The sequence below is a fragment of the Coloeus monedula genome (assembly GCF_965178545.1).
Source record: "Coloeus monedula genome assembly, chromosome: 2".
NCBI classification, from domain to species: domain Eukaryota; kingdom Metazoa; phylum Chordata; class Aves; order Passeriformes; family Corvidae; genus Coloeus; species Coloeus monedula.
Genome location: NC_138782.1, coordinates 25,032,902 through 25,048,510, shown reverse-complemented (window position 1 = coordinate 25,048,510; position 15,609 = coordinate 25,032,902). Strand labels below are relative to the sequence as shown.

The 15,609-nt window shown below is 40.6% G+C and overlaps 1 protein-coding gene across 1 annotated transcript in view; it reads left to right on the top strand.

The window, feature by feature from the left end:
* Positions 1-15,609, top strand: part of RPS6KC1 (ribosomal protein S6 kinase C1) — an 86,252-nt gene that overhangs the window by 39,044 nt on the left and 31,599 nt on the right. The window contains exon 9 of the mRNA XM_082276838.1: positions 6,608-6,700. Coding sequence (XP_082132964.1) covers positions 6,608-6,700 — 93 coding nt within the window. The remainder of the gene's footprint in view (positions 1-6,607; positions 6,701-15,609) is intronic.

Genomic DNA, 15,609 nt, shown 5'->3' with positions numbered 1-15,609 from the left:
AGTAAATCTAAAAAGCAAAGACACTGGTTTTTTAAGGCTAGATTTTTTTCATGTTGAGAGCCCACAAGTACATTTTGAGGATGTTCCAAATGGGATATATTTTGTGAGGCTTGGAGTCTTGCTGTTGCTATGAACTATACTTTGAACAATTTAATATTTTGGACAGACATGAACTCCTACTAGGTATTCTTTCTTTGGGTCAAACACCCCTGAAAATGGGGAAGAAGCTATATTGAATGGAATCCTGAGTGTGTTTGGAAACTGAAGAACAAGAGAAAAAAAAGCTGTGAACAACCTATTTTTGCCTTTTTATAAGTTTAAAAACTAACTGTGGTTGGGAAGGAGGAAGAAATAGGTTGCATTTTTCTATGTGAACTTGAGAGGTAAAGTATTTCCTCTTTTATGCTGTACTGAATAAGACACATGCCTTCTTTGCAGATCCAAAGAAAAGCAGATTTAATTGGGATAAGACAAGAAAAAAACCCAGAGAGAATAAAAAACCATTCTCCTTCTGTGAGGAAACTCAAAATTGACAAATTATGGCAAATCTTGTTTAGCACACTGTTGCACCTGGCTGATTATCCTGTTTACAAAAAAAGGCCATGTAGCCATGATTTAGCCTTGTTTTTGTCCTAAGTTTTTACACGTATTCTAATGTCCTTTATTTGCTGCTCTTCAAAATGCATAAATCTTACTTTTGTGTTAGAGCTTTGGAATTTCCTGGTATTGAGGGCAGATGGTGCTTTTGGGTCATGATGGTTGTGGTGAGGAACAGCTTTTCTCTGAGTTCATAACTAAAAGTTAACTGGGAGGAGGACTTGACTCTCAAAGTTATTGTAGGGTAGTGGTAGGGACCACAAAGAATTGGCATGCTCTGGTTTAGTGTCTTAAGGAAAATGAGGAATGTGACCCTTCCGCATGTTGGCTGCTGAGCAGACCTGAATTCTTGCACCTTAATTACTGCTTATTATTTTTGCTACCCAAGATAATTTATATTGGAGTTTGGATGAGTTATTCCATCCCATATGGACAGTGATGAGTGCACTGAAACAACCTGCATCTATATATAGTGGGGTTTTTGGGAGATACAGTGGAAACTTGCAGATACTTCGTGTCCTTCTCCTAAAGACATTAAGTCCTTGGTGGGTAAGGTCAGTGCAGTGCCTGGACCCCTGTTAGGACTGGCAGTTTTGTTATGGGGGGCCTGGTTCAGTGCAAGGAATGTCATGACCAGGGGGGTGTTGAGATCATTTGCACCTTGGAGGAAGAGGTCTGGCTAGTAAGTGAGTGTGGGCACTTAAGGCAAAGTGTTCTTGTTCGTGACCTGGTGTCACAGGGCAGAACTGCTTTGTCACCTGTCTGCTGTAGGTGGCTTTGTGTTTCCTACTGTGCCCTTAAAAGGAGCAGTCATGGGGATCAGCATCAGAACTAGGTTGACCTGTCCTTCTTACAGATGGAATTTTACTTCCTTCTCCTCCACCAGGCTGGAGAACTGTCCAGCGAGGGAAGGGTTAAGCTCAGGAGTGCAGGTGCAGTTACTGTCCTGCACTTTTCAGCCTATCAGATCTCCCAGAGGCTTGGGATGCCTGCTGTGTGCTGAGCCACCTGCAGCAGTCTCAGAAGACTGTGCCCACTAAATGAGCCCCCAGCTCCCCCTTTGCCATCTGAACAGCACATGAAGGTAAAGCACAGAGGCTGGCTTTTCCCTGGGGGCCTCAGGCAGAAGGAAGCAAGCCATTCTTTCATGGCTGGAAATGCCAGGCCCTTGCCTCTTTGAAGACCAGATTTCCCTAAGAAGGCAAAAGTCTGGTATTTGAGAGCTGAGAAGCAAAATTGTCTTTGATGCCATGGAAACCAAATAAAGAACAACAGTGCTTTGTTACTTTTCAGCAGTGTAACTCTCTTAAGATAGCATCCTTAGCAACCACCCTTCTGCTGGCAAGTGCAAGTGGTGAAGAGAGGAACACAAGAAGGTGGTGAAGGAGAACCTTTGGCATTGTTAAAGAAAGGTTGTGGGTAGAGGGCTTACAAGAAATGTAGGGAGCTGACACAACTGTGACCTTGAGCTGGGAACATATCTGAGTATCCTATAAACATTGAGAAACCCGTAAGAGTAGGAGATGTGCAGACAGCTGCTGGAGCTTTTAAACAGGTGTGTGGGCCTTCTGGAAAACCAAGCTGCAGCAAATGCTGTCCTTTTCTTCTTCTTCTTCCTTTGGTGTAGCACAGCAGCCTCAACGACTGTCTCTTGGACAAGTGCTCCAGAGTGTTCTGCAGGAGCAGCAGTGGGTCATTTTGCAGATTCTCAAGCTGCATTTTCTCCTCTGCCCCTTTATAAGTAGCATCTCTGGGGAGCCTCCTCCAAGCCTGAGTGGGAGCTGCAGCAACAGCCTCTGAATCACACTGGATTGACCATCAGAAAGCTGCAGTCTTGCATAGCTGTCAGCTGCAAAGCCCAGCTCAGCTGCTTGTACAGGCCATGGGACCATTTTAACTTTGGTAGTTTTTATAAAGCGTATATTTTCCCTCTTTGAAATTAGTTCTGATTCTACTTATGCCTGACTTCGTATATTCAGAGTTGTTTCTTTTTGTACCATTATGAAAGCTGTTGTCTTTTAAAATGTCAATTATTTTTGATTTTCAAAGCAATTTAGTAACAAGAGGTGCATGCAAGCCTGATGCCCAAACAGAAGAAGCAGTCTTTGTGGTTTCCATAAGATATCTTCCTAAAATTCTCATTAAATGTGCATGAAAATTACATGAAGTATAAAGAAAATGCGCTGCATAGTTCTGTGAGATATAAATTTAACATAAAATAAGAGATTCAGTCTCAACTTCTAGGATCACATCCAAGGTGTGTCCCAGCATCAGGAAAGGTGCATTCCCCAACTGGTGCTCACTGAGGGCCTTCTTAAGCACACTGTAGTTCTGCCTGGTTCAGATGCAGGCGGAAATCCAACCTGGTTTTCTCCTGGTGCTGAGAGAGGAAGGAGCCAGGATGGTTGCCAGACCAGGAGAGCTGGAACACTGTCACACCCATGAGGCAGACACCAGTGTATCTGCATCAAAACAAGGCATCTCCTTGCTGCAAGTGAAGGTCTGGCTATGCTACAGGTAGATAGTTACTAAAATTATCAGAATTAGACCTCTGAATGGCAAGGGGAGATCCCATTTTGATGTGCAGGTCTGCACTGGTGTTCATGAAAGTTCTCTTTTCTTATGCTGAGATTCTGTGGTGACTGATGTCAAAGGTGGCAGCATTAGCAGTTAAATGAGCAGAGCTTTCTGGGTGCAAGAATGAAGAGGTGAAAATAAAGATCAAATATTTAATTCGAGGGAATTGCAGGGAAAACTGTGGTTGTGCTGGGAAAGCTTTGAGAGACCAGTGCAAGGGGCATCACATGGATTGCTTTGAGCAACCAAGGAAGGACCAGGACTCCACCATTCCTCATGTTTCACAGCATCCCAGGAAGTAGAGGGGTGAAAGGAACCCCACAACAGATGCTGGCATGCACCCAGCCTGAGATGTACACATGGTGTGGTTCTTGGGGTTGTCCTGTGTGAGGCCAGGAGTTGGATGTGATGATCCTTGTGGGCCTCTTCCAACTCAGGATATTCCGTGATTTCCCATCAAATGGTGTTTGTGTCATTGGGCTGGGGATAGTGCTCTTGCCTTAAATGAGGTTAATATGAAATACCCTTTCCTTTACCCGACTGGTAGAGTACTTCTCTGTCTCCCTCTGCTCTTATAACTGCTAGCAGTGATGCCAAAGCTGAGGCAAGAGCTATGGCCTTGTGTAGCTTGCAAAACTAGAGCTTTCCAAAGGCAAACAGTGGCCACAGGCTGCTCAGTCCTTGCAGGAGCATCACAACAAGCATCAACCTTTTCTACTTGAAGTTTACACATGGTAACCAAAAGGTGATGGTGGGAGAGGAACTGCTAATGCTTGTCCTCACTCAGATAAATCCAGCAATGCAGCTCAGAGTGTAGTCTGGAAATAGAGAGGGCCTGACCACAACAGAGAAGATCCTGAGATACCTGAGCAGCATGCTGAGCATTTGGACAGGCTGCTGAAGGCCTGCTGCAGGCAGAGGTAGCCTGCCACTTTGTCCAGAATGTTTGTCTCATTTCTAAAGGCAAATTAAGCTTTTGATTTTTTTTTTTGTTATTCTCCTTCCTGTATTTTTTTTTTTTGTTCCTCTCTTTTTTGATGAGAGTGGGGGTTTTTAGTTATTTTCCTTATTGCTGCTTAGATGCTGAGCTTGGAGTTTTACTCTATTCAGAGGAGCAGGCTCTTTCATAGAGTGTTTAATTGCTGTAGTTTTGGGAATTGTTCTGGGAATTTAGAGTTTGCTTCCAGCCTGCTTCACAACAGAATGTGATGCCTCCCCATCACTGGGCTCTTCTATTAGACTTTGAAACAGTGAAACCAAAGTACTGTAAAGAGCAAAACCGATAAAAATGGAGAGCCTGCTGGGAGCTGTGGAGATGTGGATGTGATTGTAAATCCTTTTAAGGTCAGAAGTGATGTTAGAGCACATATATAAAAAACAGTGTGTGTACACAGTATTACTGACTGTGCCACCACTGGTCACATTTTAGAGGACCTAAAATAAATATACTGGCTCTTTGGATAGGATGCATGAAGAAATCTGATTGTATAGCATTATTAGACAACTATTAACTTCTGTAGAGTTGTATGAACTTAAGTTATGGTTGAAATGTTATTCATAAGAGAAAATTTTAAAAGCGTGATTATTAAGGAATGATTATAAAATGTAATAGCAAGCAGATAGGAGTGAAAGTCTTTTATAGTAGTCTAGAGGATTAGGAAATATTCTCTTCCTTTAAATGTATTCCTTAGAATGCTTTTGAAATCTTGTCATGAATAAACTGTGTTAGCACAACTCTTTGTTTCAAAGGAAGTATTTCATTATTGCAGAAAAATTGCACACTCTCAAAATACTTCCAACAGCTTGCTGGAATGTGGAACTGAAATGAGGTTTGGAGAAAAAAGTTCATGTAGAGTTTTCTTTTTTTGTTTTTCTTCCTGTTGAAGCCTTTAGTTTTAGATTCTAGAATCTGGGCTGTTTTAACTGCTGTTGGTACTCCTGCTTGGCAGGGTTTACGTGACAAAACTATTATCAGACCCAGACAAATAAATGAAGATAACTAATCAACTCCTAAACGCTGAGCACAGAAAAACACACTTTTCTCCGAGTTTTTTGAACATGTGTTTATGGCCCTTTTGGATTTTGTGGGCAATGAGTACTTAAATAAGTACTGATTTTTAGGAAGGCATTTGGAAGGAGAGAATGTTTTTGACTGGCAACGTGAATGGGCTCAGTTTTGGGGAAGGCTTTGAGGAGTTGCTTTGGCCTTTGAGGATAGCACAGTAAGGATGTCTGAGGAAGAAAAAATAGGGGGACAGGAAGTGGCTCTGCCTAGATCAGGATCTTGGAGTTTCTCATCACAAGGGAAAAAATTTTGATTTTTCCTGATAGTTAAACATTTCATCCACAGCATATTTGCTTACCAGCCATTTTCTTTTGTGACATAATTGTTAAATATTGCCTCAGAATGTTGACAAATTAGAAAAACAGCTTTTTCCTCTTGGAAGTCTAGAAATCAAGGAGTTTCACCTTCCTCTTTCTTTGCACCTTTGTGTGATAGAAATGTACATGGGGAGGCCAGGTTATGCTTGAAAGGAGTTTGGCATTCAGCAGCTCTGAAATGAAGTTACCTTATTTGTGAGGAAGACATACAGGTCTGTGGTTCTAGTAGAAGCTACATGTTGAATTTTTGGAGGGAGATCTAATGAATTCTCTCAGCTGGCAACTAGAAACTGCTGAAAATGTTTGTTCACATGCCAGAGGTATATGGGATGCTTTAGAGGTTGATCTTTGTCCCAAAAGACTTCCAGTTGAAACGTCGTTCCCCCCTCTGACATGGAAGCTTTGAGTTTGCTCTGAGAAACTACGAACCACAGTATGGACAAACATCTATGTGTATTAGCGAATTAACTACTTGAATAATTAGCACCTGCCAATTTTCTTGCTGTGGTGTTAATTTCTAGATTAATGATACATAGCTAGCTACTTTTTTCTAAGGCAGCTTTAGGAGTCATTTCTGTTGTGCACCTTATTATTAAAATGATTTCATAAAGCTCACCAGAGAGCAAGAGAACCCTGTTTATAATTCTATATTTTATGTTCTTCAGATTTAAAAAGCCTCTAATTTGCTTTCTCCTCCTCAGTGATCTCTGAATTATTTTGTACCCTGAATACCTGTAAGGCTTTGATTGATTATTACTATGTGGTAAGAACTGAGTAATCAATTGCTGGGTTCCATTAAGCGTAGAAATGATAAAAATTCATTGCATTTTTCTTTTTAAAATTTTGTTTTCAGTGTTATGTCGACTTTTATTTACTTGCAAGTTGGTTTTTTTTCCCCCCTCTAAGGACAAACAGAAAACTTCTCCTTTCATCTTCAGTCTCTCTGATTTATGATAAATTTAGTTTCCTTCGGCCTGGCATTTGCTTCAGCAGGCAGTCTTCCTTCAAGTACCACCCTGATTGATGTATAATCTTTGATATCTTCCATTAGCCTCCAGGATCACTAAGTTCAAGGCCCTCTTGGAACCTAAGGAGCCCTGCCGAGGAACTGAAGACCTTCAGAGTCCTTGGGGTGATTGACAAGGTAATTCTTCAGTGTCTCTTCAAGAATTCAGTCATAAATCGACTGCATGCTGACATTTTGTCTTTGAAGCTGTGGATCTTAAGGATATGAAACAAAAGGGGAAAATGACTCAAATGCATCTGCACTTTAAAATAACAAAAGTAGAATAAAAAAAGGCTTTTATCTAAGCAATTCATGTAAGGTCATGCAAAATGTATTTGAGCTAAAGGATAAGGTACATGTTTGGTAGCATTCGATGGGATGAGGCCTGTTTTTCAAAAACAGAATTGCAGTTGCCATTCTGGGGTAAGGACAAGTTGATGTGTTTTCACTTGAACAATCTGGTAGATACTTGAAATATAGAAGGGTAGAAATTCTTACTTTTGAACTCTTTACTTGAAATGGGAACTGGGGACACACACACACACGATTGTTCTCCTTCCCTGAGAATTCAGAATTGAAATCCCTTGCCAAGACAGCAACGAAGCCAAGCTTATTTTTGAGTCATGCAAATAATGTCTTCCAAAATCCCAGGATAATACCCGTCTGTAAACACTAAAGGACCATACTGATCTTTTTGCAAGCCTAATTAAGAGACCAGAAGAATTGTTGGGTTGTTTTGATAATGCTGATCAGTTACCACCTTACCAAATACTTTTAAGATGATGCATTATTCAGCAGTGTGACAGTGGCTAATGCAGACTGTAACGGCTCGTTTCCTTTTTGCTGTGCCAAATCCCTTGTGCCTTTTGATAGTTCCTTATGTAGTCCCTGGTTTGTGCATGAGCTACTGATGCACGGTCAATTTATGCATTTGTAACGTGCATCAAAAACCTGTGGCTCATCCCTTGAGGTCTGTATTTCTTGGTTTCTTTTTCTTGTTGGACTGAACCTAGCTATTGGGACTGGTTTTTGTTTTTCTTTGCCTGTTTCGTTGTAATTGTGTGCATAAGTTGATAACTTCTCCTCAGAGGGTTGTATATATTAGGTATTATGGTTGTTTTTATAGCATACAATGTTTTCTAAGCTCTGACTTCATATTCATTGTATCTTCTTGCCTCAGTTTTAAGTAGAGAATTTAGCCTGTATACCACTCTGTACACATATCAGAGAGACATGTTGGAAAGACCACCTATCTGTAGCACCTGTTAGTAGGTGCTAATTAAATTAGTGCAGTAGGCATGGTTTCTGTGAACTAGTCTGACAGAGTGAGCCTGCAGAAGTGCTGGAAATGGATCAAGAAAGACTTTTTTGGTATCTCCATTCTTGTGTAATGATAACGAACAGCTACTGGAAAAGATCAGAATGAAACTTTTGGAGTCCTTGGTGGTACCAGATCTCCTTAGCTCTCTCTGAGCAGTTTCAGTAAGTGTCCCAGGTGTGAGCTGAACACGTCCAGATCTTTGAATCAGGGTTCTAATGATGGTAAAAATGCAAGATTCCCAGAGTTGGAGATGTATGCAAGGAGTAGCAGACCTGTGCATACAGCTGGAATGCTCCTGTGTAAACAGTATCATGGGGCTCAGAGTTCATGTTTAATTATTATGTAGAAAAGTGAGCAGGATTCTTTCAGATGTCTTTGTACTCTGCGTTCCTACTTCCAGATTCTCTTGTCACAATCTTAGCCTTATTCTGAGTATGCTGCTTTTGATCATATATTTCTAGGTGTTTGTAAAGTTGTGAGGCAAATGAAAACCTGCTCTGTGCCTGGAGAATATTTTATTTGGTTTTATAATGCATACACAAAATGCATGTGAATGTGAAGCAGAAGTGTGCACATGTATCTGTGGGCTGGAGGTGATGTCCCTGCCTTTGGTTTAAAGCACCATCTCTCTTCCTTCCTCACCATCACTGTCATTTCACTCCTTCTCTGCTTCCATATGCCCTAAAGCTCACATCATGGAGAAATCCAATCAGTGTGTAAGTATCCTTGCTGGAGCCAGGCAGATGACAGAGCATGCTTGTTCCTGAAAATGGATTTTGATTTTCAGGGCCAGCATTGAAGATGCCATGCTTTTGGGCACAGGGCTGTAACTGTAACTGTTCAGCGCCATGCAGAGTTTTGCCTGAAAATAATCTTCCATTCTAACCCTAAGGTAGCTGCTTTGGTTTCAGCAGAAAATGGGTGTGTGAGTAGTAATGAGCCTCTGGCATTGTAACTGCTGGCTTGACTAACCCTGTGCAAGACTGGCTTGAACACACTGACTTAAAAATGGTGTTGGTTGGTCTGCAGACTTGTCCTCCCACTGCTGAAACCCAGAGTGGTGTCTGCCTGCTGCAGTGCTGCCTCGACAAAACCAGCTGTTAACCTTCCCTCATTCAAATGCTGAAAGGTTCAGTGCTTTCCCTTAGAGTAATGTCACTCTTTGTTCTTCTTTTGAAGCCTCTTGAAGTGTTTTGAATTGGCTTCATTTTCACAGACAAAATGCTTGTTGCTACCTTAAACTCTGGGTTTTTCAAACTATTTTAGACTAGGCAGAATGATTAGATATTTAATTTTAGCCTAGTTTATTCCCAATGTGCAATCTTTCTTTCCCTGTCTGCCCTTACACCTTCCTTGTCACCTGAATAATTTTTGTTGTCTTGACCCTCTTCTGCTAAATCTGAGAGAGTTAGAGATCTTAGCATTTTTAAACTCCTTGAATTATTGTGAAAATTCAGGGAAGAATGCCTATAACTGCCTTGCCTCCCACCCTTCTACTTTTGCTCCCATGCAAACACTGTAGTATAAATCTGACTATTTTAGTAGACCAAAGAGGACTTAGGTTTTGCTTGAGGAAACCATTCTTTTTTTTCTTTTGAGTGCTGCTGCTGCTGTGTTTGCTCACTTCATGGTGTCAGAAGTTAATGAGGTGATGTTTGCAGGTATTTTATATGTTTAATATGTACAGAGCCCGCCTGTGAGTAGGTTTCTGGAATAGAGGTGTAATCTAATTGTAAAGGTGGCTTTTGGCCTGCAAACGTTGTGGAGTGTGAGGTGCTGCTGTTTGGGCAGCAAAGCTCTTATTAGGGTCAGCAGAGGTACTGCATTGAAAACAAATACCTAAATATTGTAGCTGTTGTTACCACCAACCACAAATGATCAATAGTTTAATAAGCTCATGCACCTTAAAGTAGAAAACTTCTTTTTTGGAATAGGAAAGAGTTCTGCTTTCAAAATTTGCCTAATTAAAAATCAAGGTTGCAGGTTCTGTGCTGAGTTTCTGCCCTAGGCAAATCTCTGCTTTGAAGCTACAGCCGGCCCCTAAAGAAACGACTTTGTTATGGTGCTCCTGGATACCTTCACAATGCTGTTTCAAACCCAATTTCTTATTCTTTAGAAGCCTCTGTTATTTAGATTCATTCAATTTAAAGATTCATCTTGAAAGCAGAGTGCATTAAGTAATAACTATGCCTGTGTAACCAATGGCTGTCATTTATGTCTCTTCTATGCCCTCCCCTGGTCCCCTATCAAGGCTGGTGTGGCTGTGTTCAGTTCTTCCACAGCTGTCCATACGTTTGAGCTTGTTTGTTAAGCTTTATTATGAAACCTAATAAAATAATGTACTCTCATCAAGGCCTTGCTGAAATTATTTTGGGAGTTTCTGAGATAGATAACTGTTTTTAGAAAATGGAAGCAATTCTGTTAATCTTGAATATAGAGGGTTTTTTGTGTCTCCCATGCTGTTGTGAGAAGTCCTAACTCTGGTGGGTGTACATTTTGATAAAGTGACTTTAAAAATATGCAGGAGAACCAAACTAATATTAATTATTTATAAAGCGTGATTACTACTTGTCTGCTTAATGAGTGAAAGTGCCAAAAAGCAGAAATATGTAGAATATATGTCAGCTTCACATGCATAATCTGCAGACCCAGAGTTGAATTCAAACAGGTCATGGCTAGTTCTGATGAAATTTAATCAGAGGGGAAGGAGGAATGGGTCCTTCTTATGGCAGCATGTGTGTTGTTGTGCGTGAATAACAGACATAGCTAACCATGTCCTGTTAGTGTTTGTTAGTAACTTAAATATTCAGCCTTTTATTGTGAGGTGAGATTAAAGACTGTTGCAGCTGTGAAACTGAGTTGACCGTGGCAGATGTTTTCTCTCCCCTGGCTCTCAGGTGCACTCTGTCAAGCATCTTTAGATCATCTTATGGATTTGAATAAGTGCTTGTGTGTGCCTAAGAGCTGTGGGGGAAAGGGATCTGGAATGTACCTACAAACGGGGCATAATGGAAAATAGCAATGGCAAAAAGGTTGAAAATCTGAAACTGAGTAATAATAGTAACTATTCATGCAAATAAACTTTTAAGAGCTGGTTTTATGTTTTGATAATTTTAGTTTCTTAAGTGGCTTGCCAAGTCCTACATAATCAAATCAACTACAGGGTTATTGTCAAAGCTGATTTCTTGACTCCCTGCCTTCCTTTCCCTACTGCTGTGGGATTATTCCTAAACTACAGTCAGGTTTCAAGTCCCAAGTAACAAAGCTTGCTCAACTTTAAAACGTAGTCTCTCTGCCAGCTAGAAAGAGCCCTGTCCCTTCTTCCCTGCCCTCAAACACCTGTCACTTGTTTTCTGAAATCTTCCCATTTACACAAATCTGAACATTTCTGAGTGTTTGTTGTTGTAACCCTTAGCTTCTTTCTAGCTTCTTTCTTGTTTGTCTCACTACAGTAATAGTATAGTAATGCAAATTTTGCCCTTGCCTTTAGAAAAAAGAAATTACATTGTTGGACTTTCTTCTGCAGGCTGTACTATATGCATCTTGTGGCCTTCAGAAAGCAATAAATTATTAAGATTTTTTTTTTTTAAGCCAAAGTTATTTAAGTTTATCTTCCTAAGTTGCTTAGTACATAATTGGTGCCAGGCAATTACTCTGGGATGCCAGTGGCATTTCATATTGTAAAATGCTTTCACTAGTAAAACCTGCCAGATATATTTTCTAGGTTAATATTTCACCATTTGTAATTTGTTGGCCAGTTTCTAGTTTACTTTAAGAAAATGGACTTTCTGTTACCAACGAATTCAAAGTATTTAAAAATTCGAATTTGAATATATGCTGCTTTCTTAGCATTTTCATTATTTAAAGCTGCACCATTTGTCTTATAAGTACACTATTATTGCAAGTCATAGAATATACGGGCTGTAAGTTCCTTAGAATAATGGTTTGAAAGGAGGAATAATTGCAAACTGAAGATAATTCATATTGCACAGGTACAAGGATAAGGAATAATCACATTTTTCATACATATTAGCCAAATGTAATCTCTTTCTGTAACGACAGAGGGAGACGAGTGAGAGTCCGGGTGGTGTAATCTGAAAAGTGACAAGAATAAATCTGTGTTAAGTAGATCTTTTAATCCTGGTGGCCTTGTGACAGCTGGCACAGCTGAGGAGAGCTGGAGGAATTGCACCCCTGCTCCTGCCCATCAACCCAGCCGTGTCCTGAGTCCAGCACCCAGCTGTATTCCAGCCCCAGCTGAGGTTTTCTTGCAGTCCCAAATACTTGTGCTTAGGATCAGGTGGATGACTTGTCTTGTTCCTTGTAATCTGTCAGTACAGCATTTTCCAACTGGTGGGGTAAACACAGGAAAAAAAATCCCAGGTGATCATCTGATATAACATATTCAAGTTTGTAGGACTTCTGTTAGAGTATCTGTCCTGTGATAAGGGTACATTTGTTTAGCAGATAAGGACCAGAGTGAATAGGTGGCCCACTAGTTACAATATTACAGGATGTGTTTTAAGTGTAGAGCAGCAATTTAATAACAAAATGGAGCTGGTTTTAAAGTAATCCCTTAGCTGTGGTTTGTCTTGGAAACCTTTCTGCTGTCTGGTACTGCAGTAAGAGATCCTATTCCATTTTCTTTGATCAGGCACGAGGTATTTTTCACTTGTGTTAGCGAACTTAAAGTCACATTTTTGTAAGCAAATGTGTTGACGTGTTTGTTTTGATTAGTGTTAAAAGCTGCTCCAGTAAATAAAAAGCACAGGTATGTTCTGTGCTATGTCCTGGAGAACAGAAACTAGGAAAAAAATCAGTATGGAGATGCTGGGCAGGGGAGAAGGGGGAGAGGGGGAGAAATCCCAGAAAAGGAAGGGTAACTGGGGAAGCAGATGTCTGCAGCGTGCAGGATTTGTGTGTTAGTGTTAAAGCCACCCGCGGAGAGCAGCGCAGTTCAGAGCAGTCCTCGGTTGTCCCAGTGCTGTCTCCCATGACCTTGGTTGGGTGCTCGGCGGGGTGACTGCTGGTTCACCATGTTCTTTTTTTCCTGGTGACTTGCCTGTTGCCTGCCCCTGGGTCTGTGCTCCCCCTTATGCTGACTTCTGCAGTATTCCTTCAGTCTCTTATCTCAGGGCTTTGATGCATATGTTCTGAAGGTGGCCACCGTGACTTTGGGTGGCAGCAGATGGTAAACCTTCAGGCTGCCACCGGCTATACTGGTGTTAAGTTGGAAACTTAACGTTTGATGAAGAATCAGTACTGCATATGAAAGAGCTTTTACTGCAGAAATATCTTTTAATTAAAAAAAATTAGCATACCGAAACATTTGCTAATTTCTGTGCATTTATAGGATCTTAAAATTAACTGTTTTCTTAAAGCTAGACTATGGTTATTTACCAGGCAGGTTTTATTTTATTTTTCTCCAATTAATTGTACCTCCTATATTGAATTGAATTTAATTTATTTTCCTCTAAGCTGTTGGATACACTGTAAATCAAATCTAAGAAGCTAATTTTTTTAAGTAGCTGCTGTCAGCATCAGAATTAACCCTTGACTTAGGAAAAAAAAAAAGAATTCACAAGTAAGAAATCCTATTTGGAATCACAGAGGTGTATTGCTATCTGGACTTTACTGAGATGCTGTCATGCAGTGCTGCTGCGTTCACTTGTTTTTTGGGATGTTCCTTAGAGCTTCAGTGCTTGTACAAAATTAGGATGTCTGTGCTGCTGAAGACCCTTATTTACATTAGATATTTATTTGTGGTAATTGTTCTTTGTGTCTCAGTGTTTTTGGCCATGTTGAGGTGGTTGTCAGTGCAAAAAAATAGAGAAAGAATGAGTAAGCAACAGTGCCATAAGAGCCAGTGTGAAACATGGACCTTGACTCTGTTTGTCCATTAGTATTACAAATAGGATTTTGCCTTGTCTCCTTTTGTGTTACAGCCTAGCTGCTCAGTGCCGAGGAGTGCCCTGCTGTGCCTTCTTCTCCCTGCTCCCTGAAACAGGATGCTGAATGTTACAGCCGACAGCTCGTTGTTAGGAGATACTAAATATTACAGCTTAGATAGTGAAAGAGGTTTTGTCAGCTTATGTGAGCTAGAAGCAGCCTAGTCTGGTGCTAGCATCTCTGTGTGATCTGCTCTGGAGAATAACAGAGTTCTGTCCGAGTGAATGCTCTGTGGAATCCTGTTTTGCCCCATTGTGCCATTAGCGTGGGAACTTGTCACTTTGCATTTTAAAAGGAAATCTTAGAATTACAGAAGCGCTTTTGCAACGGGAGAGAAGTGTGAAGGAATGCAAACAGGAGACTTGGTGCACTTCTATCTATAAATTGGCTGTAAAGCATGAGGTGAGGAGAGTAAGTTGGCACCTGGGTCAGTGGCAGGGGTACAGTTTTGCCCTTCTGCAGCAGTGTTGTAATGCATCCAAGAGCTGCTGACCTTTCTTTCTCTGCTCTGGATGTGATAAAAATTCAAGCAAATATACTTGCGACCCTCTGTTTCTTGGACTTAGCCCTTCGTGAAATGGCTTTCTGATAGCCACTTGCCCATTCACGTAGTCCTTTATTTACCTGGGAGAACCTGGTTAAACCCCATCTTTGCAATAATGCATGCAGGCTGCTTTCCCTTGAAACAGGTTTTTGATTTGGTGGGCCCACGTTAGGTCTGCAGTCTGCCAGGGCCAAATGGACCATCACTACATGAGTTTCTCAAGTTACTTCCAAGGCTCTTCCTGGGCTTCTTGGAGTCCATTTTGAGGTAGTCTTGCCAAAGGTTGGTACTGAATCAACAAAGAAGTAATTGTCACTAAAATGAAGTGGAGCTGTGAATGAGGTGTTAATCACTTGGGGAAAGTAGGTACTTGATGGGAGGCAAAGCAAAAGAGCTGGTTAGTTGGACTGGGTAGTCCATCTAGGTAGTTAACCTCAAAGGCACAGGGATATTAGTTGTTGTTATTGCAGGTATAAAACTGTAGCTGCTACTTTCATGTGGATGCTGCAATATAACAGCAGATGAAGTTACCCTACAGGGACCTGCTGTCTGCTTTATTCTTGTTAGTGGTCGTGGTTCTATACCTCGACTTACGGGGCGAGGGCTCAGTAATCTCTTCTGTTGCACCATATGCTAATACAGTGCTGATAAGCAAGTGTGAAAAATGAAAGGGAGGAATACATTAATTGTATTTGTGCAATAAGGTATGCTATCAAAGGTAATTATTTCATGACAGTTTTAGTTATAGCAGTTGTTTTATCATGGAATAAAAGATGGCTTTAGGAGCCTTTTATTGGAAAGACAATTGTATCAAATTAGTACCAAATTAGATTTTTGTCTTTATAAAGGTGAGCAAACCCATGAGCAGTTTTTAAATTGGTGTCTTCTACTCTACAAATGAACAAATCCTGTTTGAGGGTTAAAGAAGCTATTATTCTGTCCTTTATGCTGACAGCTTCATTACTGATTGGCCTACTGTTGGTATTAAAAAAATGTTTGGCTCCTTATGATCTTTGTGCATGCAACTATAATATTAATACAGACCACAGAACTGTTCATTAAGAAGTGACTTTAAATGAGGTTCATGCTTGTAAATCTGGAGAGATACAGATGTTAAATGCTGCCATTCCTTTTCATATACAGCCGTATGGCTAATAATTTCCAAGTGGCTAAAGCTCTTGTTAGCAAGAGTGCTGGTGTGTTAAGAATGGCCCTATAAATAACTTTAAGAAC